The sequence below is a fragment of the Sceloporus occidentalis genome, unplaced genomic scaffold (genome assembly GCF_023333645.1).
Source record: "Sceloporus occidentalis isolate IW3139 unplaced genomic scaffold, rSceOcc1.0.p SCAF_4, whole genome shotgun sequence".
NCBI lineage: Eukaryota > Metazoa > Chordata > Lepidosauria > Squamata > Phrynosomatidae > Sceloporus > Sceloporus occidentalis.
The window spans coordinates 84,962,060-84,972,600 of NW_028316984.1; the positions used below are offsets into that span (position 1 = coordinate 84,962,060).

Below are 10,541 nucleotides of genomic sequence, written 5' to 3' on the forward strand. Positions count from 1 at the left end.
CCCAAGGCCACCCAGTGGGTTTCCATGGCTTAGTGGGGGTTTTTTTAACCCTGGTCTCCAGAGTTGGAAGTCCAAAACTCAAACCACTATACCACACTGGCTCTCCAATGGTTCAGTACTGCTAGACTACATTTGAAAGCTGTTTGTTATTTGCCTTGAAGTCAACTCTTGATTTATTGTGACCCTGGGTGCATCTACACAGTAGAAATAAGACAGTTTGACTTCACTGTAAATGCCATAGCTCCATCCTATGGAACCCTGGGATTTATAGTTTTACAAGGTCTTTATCCTCCTCTGCTGAAGAGAGCTGGTGCCTCATAAAACCCCAAATCTCAGGATTCTGTAGGATGGAGTCATGGCAGTTTGGTGTCTAGCTGCATTATTTCTAGATGCACCTTCCCTCCACATACCATTGGGTTTTATTGTCCAGATTTATTCAGCGATGGGCAAGTTACACTCTCAGCCTCAGAGGGATGGCAATAGCAAATAGGCTAGTCTTATGCATTAGGGTACTCTTAAAAATTAGGACTCAAAACCAGGGTTTGACTCCCAGCTCGGCCATGGAAACTTAGTGGGTGATCTGCTTGGAGAGGCGGGGTATTATATCATTATTATCTTGGGCAGGTCACACTCAGTCTCAGAGAGATGGCAATGGCAAATCCCTTCTGAACAAATCTTGCCAAGAAAACCCAGTGATAGTGTTGTCTTATGTAATAGGACTCTGGAGACCAGGGTTGAAACCTCACTGGGTGACGTTGGCCAAGTCACACTCTCTCAGCCTCAGAGGGATGGCAATGGCAAACCCCTTCTGAAGAAACTTGCCAAGAAAACCGCATGATAGGTTCCTCTCAGGGTCACCCAAAACAACTTGAAGGCCCACAACCGCAACCACCACCTCAACCTCAACCAGTGGTCCCAAACTGCAATTTAAGGGACTTTGGACTTCAGCTCCCAGAATCTCAGACTATTGGCCAACATGGCTGAGGCTTCTGGGAGTTGAAGTCCAAAAAAAAATCTCTTAAAGGGCACAGCTTGGGGGAAACCAGTGACCTAAACACACGCATGCGCAGTAGCAGCACTAGCAGCAGCATCGCCCTCATCCCACTGAGGGGAACTGTTTGGAAGACTGAGAGGCAGCCGTTCGCCTCTCAGGGCGGGGGCGTGGCTTTCGGGGTCCGCTGACCTCATTGGCTGAGCGTCGTCGCTCTCGCGCCGGAGTTCTCAGGAGGGAAGGCCGAAGGAACGTTCGTGAGCGCAAGGAAAGGTGACCTCCATTTTGTTTTCGGGCGGAAGCCGGGCGGGAAGAGGCCGCGGGAGGGGGGAGCCGTATTTGGGGTCCTCCTTCAGACTGAGGGCTATAAGGGGACTTTGGATCATGGCACTTTTGGCCCTGGCAGAGCTTGGTCCCCTGCCGGCCCTGGAGGGACATACTAAAGCAAATAGCACAGGGAAACCATACTTGCCCATAGAGAATAATAATAGGAGAACCCTTGCCCATAGAGAGTAATAGGAGAATGCTTGCCCATAGGGTATAATAATAGGAGAATGCTTGCCCACAGAGAATACAGAGACTGGGCTGCTAAAACATTCAACACCAAAAAAAGAAGAAAGGAATCCATAAGTGATTCTCTGTAGGCAAGTATTCCCCAATGATTTTCTATGGGCAAGTATGATTTCCTTATGGGCAAGTATTGTCATTTGTTTCAGTAGGTCCTGGCCCTGAAGACCCTCTTCTTCTTTGGGTTTCCATGGAGTTGCAGTAGCTCAGGGTAAAACCCTCCCCATTGGCCTACTTCCACCCCACACCCTGGTTGTTCATGTGCCTTCACGTCGCTCCCGGCTTTTGGCTAACCTATCCTAGGTTTTTCTTGGCAAGATTTGTTCAGAGAAGGTTTGCCATCGCCTTCCCTTGTGGCTGAGAGAGTGTAACTTCAGTGGGTTTCCAAGGCTGAGCTGGGATTCGAACCCAAGTCTCCAGAGTCACAGTCCAACGCTCAAACCCCTACGCCACGCTGCCTCCCTCCCCACCCCATACAGAATCCTTAGTCATTGCTTTTGAGACTAATATTACCATATATACTCGACTATAAGTCATGGGCAGGTTTGGGGGCCAAATTTATGGATTTTTATAAGACCTGTGGATAAATCAGGGGCAAAACTTAGGGGCATGTAACAAAGGATCTGAAGGATGAATCAAAGGAAAAGAATGCCAAAGAACTTAGAAAATTGTAGCCAACATAACTTTGTGCTCACTTTAAAGGCTGGATGGATGAGAGTACAGAGGGAGGTCAGTGCTTCCAGAACAAATTGCACTCTTTACTTTCATCAGGGATGGTTCCCCTTTTAAAAAAGTGAGAGTTAAAGTACAGTTCCTATAGTGACCCATGGATAAGTCGACTCAGGTTTTTGGGGTCAATTTTTTGATCTAAATTTCTAGACTTATACATGAGTATATTACAGTACTCATAAATCATAATTCCCACATATCACTGAATGTAATGGTAATATCCAACATGCCTTCATTGGGCCAACCAAAATGCACATTATCTATGTTGCAATCTTTCAAAGCTCCACTCGCTTCTTCATCAGTTGTTGTTGTTGTTGTGTGCCTACAAGTCCTTTCTGATTTATGGGGTTTACCTATGATGAGGTTTTCTTGGTAAGTTTCTTCGGAATCATAGAGTTGGCAGAGACCCCAAGGGCCATCCACTCCAACTGCCCCTTCTGCCATGCTGGAACTCACAATCAAAGCATTCTTGCCTCCGTTTAAAGACCTCCAAGGAAGGAGACCTCCCCAAGAGGTTTGCCATTGCCATTCTCTGAGGCTGAAAGAGTGTGACTTAGCCAAGGCCACCCAGTAGGTTTCCATGGCTGAGGCGGGATTTGAAACCTGGTCTCCAGAGTCGTAATCCAATGCTCAAAGCACTATACCACACTGGTTCTTCATCAGGCAAAGGTGATAAAAATGGTAGAGGAGAAATAAAAAGTTGCCTTAACACCTAAAACTCTTCCCAATGCAAAGCACAGAGGCTCCCTGAAAAAATTTGTTCTTTTCCTAGCACAGGGGTTTGTGGCCTTACAAAGGATTTGAGACAAAGTGGATCTCAAATGCAGTAGCTTTTTGTCTTGCAAATGGAATTTAAAGTTGGTTTCCTGGACTGAATCTGCCAGCACCAACGCGGACAGAAGGGAGAGAGGCCAACCTGCATGGATACCCTTCCATACCTTCTGAAATCAGGATAACAACTACAACATCTTGACCAGATCCAGGTCTATAACTAACCTTATAAAAAAATTCTCCTGTGTGATTTTTTTAAAAATAAATTTTATTTTGAAACAATGTACAAACCACAAATAAACATATTCAAACAAACAACACGGATAGACATACAAAAACGTAAAATCAACTTCCTATTTCTTCAGATTTCTATTCACTTCTGTCATATACATTCAAATTTTGTCAAAATATTGTCAGGTTTACCAGATTGTCTCACTGGTCTCATAACTTTTCTTAATTCGTTGTATCCATATTTGGAATTCTCCGTTCTCATTTTACCTGTTGGAATTTCATGTTGACTACCTTTTTATAGTTAATATAATTCTTTTTTCCCTCCATCCCCCCCCCCCCCAATTAGTAACTACTAGTCTAGTTTCAATCTGTTTTATGAACAAGACGACCCATTCCTGCTCTAAATATATTACCACTTTATTCCAATCAACATCATATTTATCCTATTTTTCATCTGTTAGTTTTCTGGTCATCTTGTTCAGATCCAATACTTCATAGAGTTTTAAGATCCATTCTTCCAAACCTGGAACTTTTTTTGTTTTTCCACCATCTAGCATAAAGCATTTTGGCATATGTAATCATCTGAAACAATACGCATCCATGTTTTTTCTTCTAAATGTTCATTTACTATATTTAATAAGGTAACAGGTTTAAATTCTAGTTTGATTTGTAGTATTTTATTTATTGTTTTTTGTATTTTTATTCAGAATTTTTTCGCTTCTTTGCACGTCAACCAGATATGGTATAATGTTCCTTTTTCCTTGGCACATTTCCAACATTTGTTGTCAGTATTACCGTATATTTTACCAATCTTTTCTTGTCTCATATACCATCTATGCTTTTTATAATAATTTTCTCTTATATTTTGGCACAGTGTATATAATTCAGTCTTTTAGTCCATCCCATGTGATTTTTAACGCCTGATGAAGAAGCCAGTGGAGCTTTGAAAGCTTGCAAGATGTATATTGTGCATTTTGGTTGGTCCAATAAAGGTATCACTGTCTTGTGGCTGGTACAGTACTTTGCTACATGGCCAACACAGCTACCCTGGATATGTAATGAATGGTAATGGTTCTGACATAAAAACAACTAGAAAAATTAAAATTATACCTTTAGATCACAATATCATATGCACAGCCTTAATGTGTTTACGTGGACATAGTTTAATGGGATTAAAGTGAAGATTTGGTAAAATGTGATGGTTTTAAGAAAATTTAAGAAAAAAAATTAAAATTTAATAAAATTAATTTTAAACCAGGGGCTTCTCCTTTCTCCTCCCACTGTGCTTCACCCCACTCATCCCATCTCTTCAGTGTTTTAAAGAGAGGCAGGTGAACGCCAAAGCCTGTTTCGATCCAAAGGCAGATGTTTGGGGAGCAGTGGTGTCACACCCCTTTAGGTTGTTACCTGGTGCTGCCTGAAGCCCCAACCCCCATCCCACGTATGCCCTATTTCTGTGAATGCCTTTATGACCAATGTGGCTCCAGTGCAAGAAATGAAAGCCAGCTAACCATCTCTTCACTGACATGAAAAATCCTGACATGCAGCAACATGCGCACCTCCACTTGCCTGTAACTGCTTTCTTTACATAGATGTTTATCACACTATACTCTTATAGTGCCATTATTCCACTTTGACTGCTCTAGCTGCCTCCTGTTGCATTCTGGGATTTGCAGTTTTAAGGAGGGGTATTTAGAATTATCAGGTAGAGAACTTCTCTGCCTGAGAATTCTAAATACCCCTCCTTAAAACTGCCAATCCCAGAATGCAACAGGAGGCAGCTAGAGCAGTCAAAGTGGAATAGTAGCACTATAAGAGTATAGTGTGATAAACACCATAGATGTAATTCCCCTATGTGATGTGAAGAAATGATTGGCAAGCCAACTTTCCTTCTTCCCCATAGACCTATTGCCTACAAAACAAATGCCAGATGATTGGAGGTTGGTAGGGTTTAACAGCATGCCTTTGAAGGAATTCTAACCTTGCCCTCATGGGCAAAGCAATGGGAATTGGGTTAGCCAGCCTCCTGTTACCAGTTCTTTCTCCTATGCCACTCACAGAGATGTCCAGAAGCAGGCAGACTCTTCCAGGAGGAGTGAATTGCCTGCCTTTCCACTATCCCTTTAGGGAATATGGCTCAAGAAGTAACTCTTTGTCAGCTACGGGAACAAAGCATCAACAAGGGTAGAGAAATAATTCCCTAGTACTTGTGTCTGCTCAAAATGTCTGCAAAAATGTTACATTGGAGGATTGGGGAATAGATTTTGGGGTGGACAATGTAGTGTTCCAAAATGATTGTGGCAAAGATTTGGTAATTTACAATGGCCTTATCATAGATGTGTGTCAATGGACATTAAACATTAAGCAGCTGTATGAATTCAGACTGATTTTGGCACTTGTCTACTTTTGCTGAATTATACATATTACTGACGTAGGTCTCTCTCTCTCTCTCCCTCTCCCCCCCCCCCTCAACCTTGCTCTAGCAAACCTATGTGTACCATGGTCTAGCTGTTAAAAACATTGCTGGGTTAAGCAGCAGAAGGTAAGTTGATCATGTGGAAAGACCCATATAAAGGGCCCTATGTAGTCCAGCAGTGGTGCAGAAAGATATCTCCATATACCAGACTAATATTGGACATAGACTGGCTTCTGGCTTTCTTACCTTGGCTGTTTCAGTTGCTATGGGAGTAAATGGCTAAACATACCAGTAGCTTCTTCCTCTTCTTTCTCCTCAGGGAAATATGCTTCTAATTCTTCGCCACCTCTGCCAGGGTATGACCCCAGTATCCATAACCAGCATATCTCCAATTCGTAGATACTTGTCTTGGGAAAATGAGCAGCGATGCAGAGGGCTGCTAGAGGCTTCTACGAACCGACACAGACAAGAAGCTGCGTCAGCAGCTGTTCTGGTCTCCCTGTGCACTGTGGCTGGGGAACCAGCTGTTCTGTACACCCTACGGTCTAGTACCCTGAGTGGTTTGCACAAAGGAGATGTCAGGTACTTGACAGTTCAGTCTTGTTTTTCAGACAGGGTATAAGTAAGCTAAATTATTCTCTCTAAAATTTCTGTTTATTTCCTGAATTCTAGACCCATTGGGACCATTCTCTGTCACAACATATATCCCAGGGGTAGGCAACCTGCGGCCCGCGGGCCGGATGCGGCCCGGCGAGGCCTTGGGACCGGCCCCAGCCCGGTCCTGACGCCGATTGCCACTGGGGCCTTTGGCCTCTCGCGCGCAGGGGCAAGGGGGGCAATTGTCTATAGATGCCTCAGAAACATGCATTTATATTAACATTTATTTTAAAATCAGCAAATTTTTTTGCGTGTCCTCCAATTTTTTTAAAAAAGTGTCCACCATTTGACAATGTTGTCCTACATTTGTCCCGGTTTATTTATTTATTTAATTTTTTAAAAAATTATTTAATTATTTATTTTTTGGCTTCGGCCCCCCAGTTGTCTGAGGGACAGCAACCCGGCCCCCGGTTCAAAAAGATTGCCTACCCCTGATATATCCTCTCATTGTATTAGGTTAGACTCAGAGGAGTATAGAAACCAGTGAAAGCACTGTTGAAAGGTTGGTATGTTGAGCCTAAGGATCTGATATAACCAAGGCCTTTAAATATCTAAAGGGATGTTGAAGATGGGGCAGATTTGTTCTCTGTTGCTGTAGAGGCCAGGACTAGGATCAGCAAGTGGGAATTGAAGGGATGCAAATTTCAGATAAACATTAGGAAAAACTTCCTAACAGGGATTGCTGTTTGGCAGTGTAACAGACTACCTTGAGAGATGATGTGCTCTCCTTTGATGGGAGATATTTAAAGAATCTGTACAACCTTTTGTCAGGAATTCTGTAACAGCATTCTGCATTGAACATTGGGTTAAACTAAATGACCTCCAGTATCACTTGCAAACGTTCTGATTCTTCCCCTCAAGGGTTTCATTGTCTCTCAGTAATAGGAGGGACTCCTGGCTTTCCAGTCCTGAATTTCCCTTTAAAAAGAACCCTGATTTGCTCATGCAGTTTCCCAGGTGGTAGGTGTGACGACTCTGACCGGGATGTCATCGCTACAGCACTCAGGGAGACTCGTGAAGAACTGGGTCTGCAGTTAGGGGAGGACTCCGTCTGGGGCATCATGAGACCTTTGCCTGACAGGGTAATGTTGTACCTGGATCCCTGAATGTTTAGGAAGTCCTTTAGAAAAATAGTGACAAAACATTTCTTTAGTCATCGGGTAACTTGAGGAGGGGATCCATATGAAGCAGTAAACATCATGAGAAAATGACAGACTGTCTTAGGTATTGATGTGGATCAGGAAAATGGTATGGGGTTGGTTAAGGGATTTATATCTTTGGAGTATATGCCTTACATTACAAGATGAAGCACAGGGAGTCCTGGAAGTCATTTGTGTTTAATTCATGCTTCAGACAAAAATGATGGTTGTTCCTGTCCTAGCAAACCTGGGTCCTCTGGAGCAGCTGATTCTGAAGCCTAATCCCGAAGAGGTAAGACAGATAGTGCAAGGAACACCATGTTATCTTGTCACACATCCCTTTTTCTGGATAAGCTGCCAGAGAGATGTATGGGAAAGGCAGGGTTTAGCGATGCATTCCTGTTCATGTTTATTTAGACCCTTAACTGTGGGTAGGAGGCTAGGGTGTGAAGTGGTATTTCTATGGGAAGGTGTGATCTTTGCTATTTGATTTTCCAGGTTGAGGCTGTCTTCACACTGTCCATTTCCCACCTGCTGAAAGAAGAGAACCAGGGCTATACCCACTTCTGTCGCAATGGTGTCTATAGCTACACACTGCCTGTCTTCCCACGTGGTCCTCACAGAGTATGGGGTCTCACAGCCATAATCACTGAATTGACTCTGGAATTGCTGGCACCAGGAAAATACCAGAGGCGGACTCGTGTGTTGGGCAGTCGCTAATGCTTTGTAGCTGAGGCCCAAACCTCAACCAAAGCTCTCTCTCCTTCCACCCCACCCCAAGGGAATTGAATGCTGGTGATCTGCCAGCCAGGTGCTAATCCTTTTCCTCGCCACCATGGTCTTTCAAAGCTTGAGCTCAAGCCACTCCTTCTTTGCTCAACCTAACACATACAGCTGCACTCTCCATGGTGCAGTTGAATTGCATTTTTAGGGATGGAGAAGAACAGATAGCTCTGAGCTATACAGGTCTTTTATCAATTGATGTAGGGCTTATTTTTAAATAAAATAAAGCTGCAGATTTGGAATCCCATGTAGATTTGTCTTTCAGTGTGTATGTTATAGACAATGGCGGGATACAGACGGGCAAAAAGGGGTGTATTCATGACGTCATGAAGGTAGAGCCTTCAGAGGGCCTTACCTGAATGCCGCCATGAACACGCCCCCCGCACGCCCCAAGCGGGAAGAGGCGGCATTAAAAAGGCGCTGCTTTTCTCCGCTTCTTTTCCGTTTGATGCGCAGCTGCGCAGCTCCATCTGTAAGCTGCTGCACCGGTACATCAGAATTGCTATGCCGCTAATTTAAGTTGCCCATTTAAAAGCTCCGTGTCTGCTGCGTTGCATAATGAGTCGGGGTCCTGGAACATGCGCAGTTTGCAGTCAGGCTTTAATTGCAGCGTCAGCTGCCATGCAGGTGTGGAAGCTGCAGCACAGCTGCAGCGCATTTTAAGACTCGTAACCCTAACCCTAACCCTAACCCTAGAGCAACATGTACGCATGCGCTGCTTGGAAAGTTTGGACTTTAAAGTGAGCCCCTACACACATTCCTGTGCCATTTTCACCTTACAATAAAAACCCCTAAAACTGTAAATATTTACATATGTACAAGGGAGGTGATGGGGGATGGCAGGGGGACAGCGGTGGCAGCGGCGACAGCTGTGGCTGTGCATTGCAGATTCAGCAGGAGCGTGGGGACCAAAGGAGAGGAGGCATCCATGATGCTGGTGACACTGGCAAAGTGCAAGAGGACAAGGATGCCAACACCAGCTGATCACCAGCTGGCAGGAGACCACCATTGTTCTTGGGCAGAGCGGGGGAAAAAGTTTTAAAGGGGCTTGGGCACTTTAAATGTGCACATAGGCTTTCTGCCGCCGCTGCTTAGCGCTGCAGCTGCGCAGCTGCGCATCCACCAGCCGGCAAAAGAAAAAAAAAGCCCCGTTTTTGGCCACCCGTGAGGAAGCTGCCTCTCTCTTTGCAGCGTCCTCCGAGGCGGCGGTTTGGAAACTGCGGGTCTGAAACGGACCCAGGTGAGGCGTCTTCACTGCTCCCGTGTGGAAGCCCCATCTCCTGAGCCACGCCCCCGGGGTGGGCGGTCTGGAGGCTCCATATTCAGCAGAATACACCTCCAAGACGTCTTCCCCTGCCCGTTTGTATCCCGCCATTATATGAGGTCCTATTCTGCATCTCTTTTGTGTAGTTTTATTGTACAGTTTGCAAGCCTTTGTTCAGTAAGGTTTAATTGACAGGCCAAGTTAAGCATGTGGCTGCTAAAGCAGGCACATAGAATCATAGAGTTGGAAGAGACTGCAAGGGCCATCCAGTCCAACCTACATAAATGACTTGAAGGCACATGACAGCACCAAATCTTTCAGATGACCCTGTAATAGGTGTAATCCATTCAGGATTGATCTCTACCTTGTTGTTCACCGTAGCCAGTCTGTTATAGGATGCAGTCTTCTTGTTTTCCACGTTATTCATTCCCAACATCTTTCCCACACTTCACACAGCTGTGAGTTTGTTCCCATTTTGAGCAAATATCTATGTTACATTCCAGTAATTTGCTTTCAATATCAAAGTTGGGCTTAGCATCCTGCATGTGAATTTTGAAAACTTATTTCCACCTGTATGCATTTCAAGACCAGACTTTCTTTTTCTCCATGAAGGTGGAGCATGGGTAGCATTATTTAAACTCTTTCTTTCTTTCTTTCTTTCTTTCTTTCTTTCTTTCTTTCTCTAAGTTAAACCTGAATTGTGTTTGCAGTACAGGTTGTGCAATTTAGTGAACGTTTGGTACATGAAATATTTTCACCAAGTTTTTATCCTCTACAGTTGTGGGGCCAGCCATATACTGCTGCCCAGAGTAGAATGCTACCCCCAATGAGGTGTCAGCTTTTAGAACTAAGAGTTCCAAAATACTCTTTGTGAAGAGTGACTCATAAAGCTGTGGGCGTGACTGTGTTGTCTTCCACACAAGAAAGTGTGGCTCATCATGAGAGTTGCTGAGAGTAATAGTGCCACTGTATTCTGCTCTGGTCAGGCCCCAC

The 10,541-nt window shown here is 44.3% G+C and overlaps 1 protein-coding gene across 4 annotated transcripts; it reads left to right on the forward strand.

Moving 5' to 3' along the window:
* Positions 1-1,151: 1,151 nt before the first annotated feature.
* LOC149314224 (mitochondrial coenzyme A diphosphatase NUDT8-like) lies at positions 1,152-8,531 on the forward strand. 4 transcript variants are annotated; one of them, XM_089520679.1, is made up of 6 exons: positions 1,152-1,264; positions 5,773-5,831; positions 6,025-6,287; positions 7,312-7,444; positions 7,716-7,793; positions 8,000-8,531. In XM_089520679.1, the coding sequence occupies exons 3-6, from the start codon at positions 6,031-6,033 to the stop codon at positions 8,219-8,221; spliced, it is 690 nt and encodes a 229-aa protein (XP_089376805.1). In that variant the 5' UTR covers positions 1,152-1,264; positions 5,773-5,831; positions 6,025-6,030; the 3' UTR covers positions 8,222-8,531. The 4 variants fall into 4 exon arrangements, with proteins under 4 accessions (XP_089376805.1, XP_089376808.1, XP_089376806.1 ...); XM_089520680.1 differs by lacking the exon at positions 1,152-1,264 and adding an exon at positions 1,364-2,287; XM_089520681.1 differs by lacking the exon at positions 1,152-1,264 and adding an exon at positions 5,098-5,473.
* Positions 8,532-10,541: the final 2,010 nt, after the last annotated feature.

Bases quoted from the DNA above. Each gene is read 5' to 3' on its own strand.
- LOC149314224 (XM_089520679.1), top strand. From the start codon at position 6,031: ATGCTTCTAATTCTTCGCCACCTCTGCCAGGGTATGACCCCAGTATCC. The intron at 6,288-7,311 runs GTACTTGACAGT...TTGCTCATGCAG, and splicing joins TTGCACAAAGGAGATGTCAG to TTTCCCAGGTGGTAGGTGTG. The intron at 7,445-7,715 runs GTAATGTTGTAC...TTCATGCTTCAG, and splicing joins TGAGACCTTTGCCTGACAGG to ACAAAAATGATGGTTGTTCC.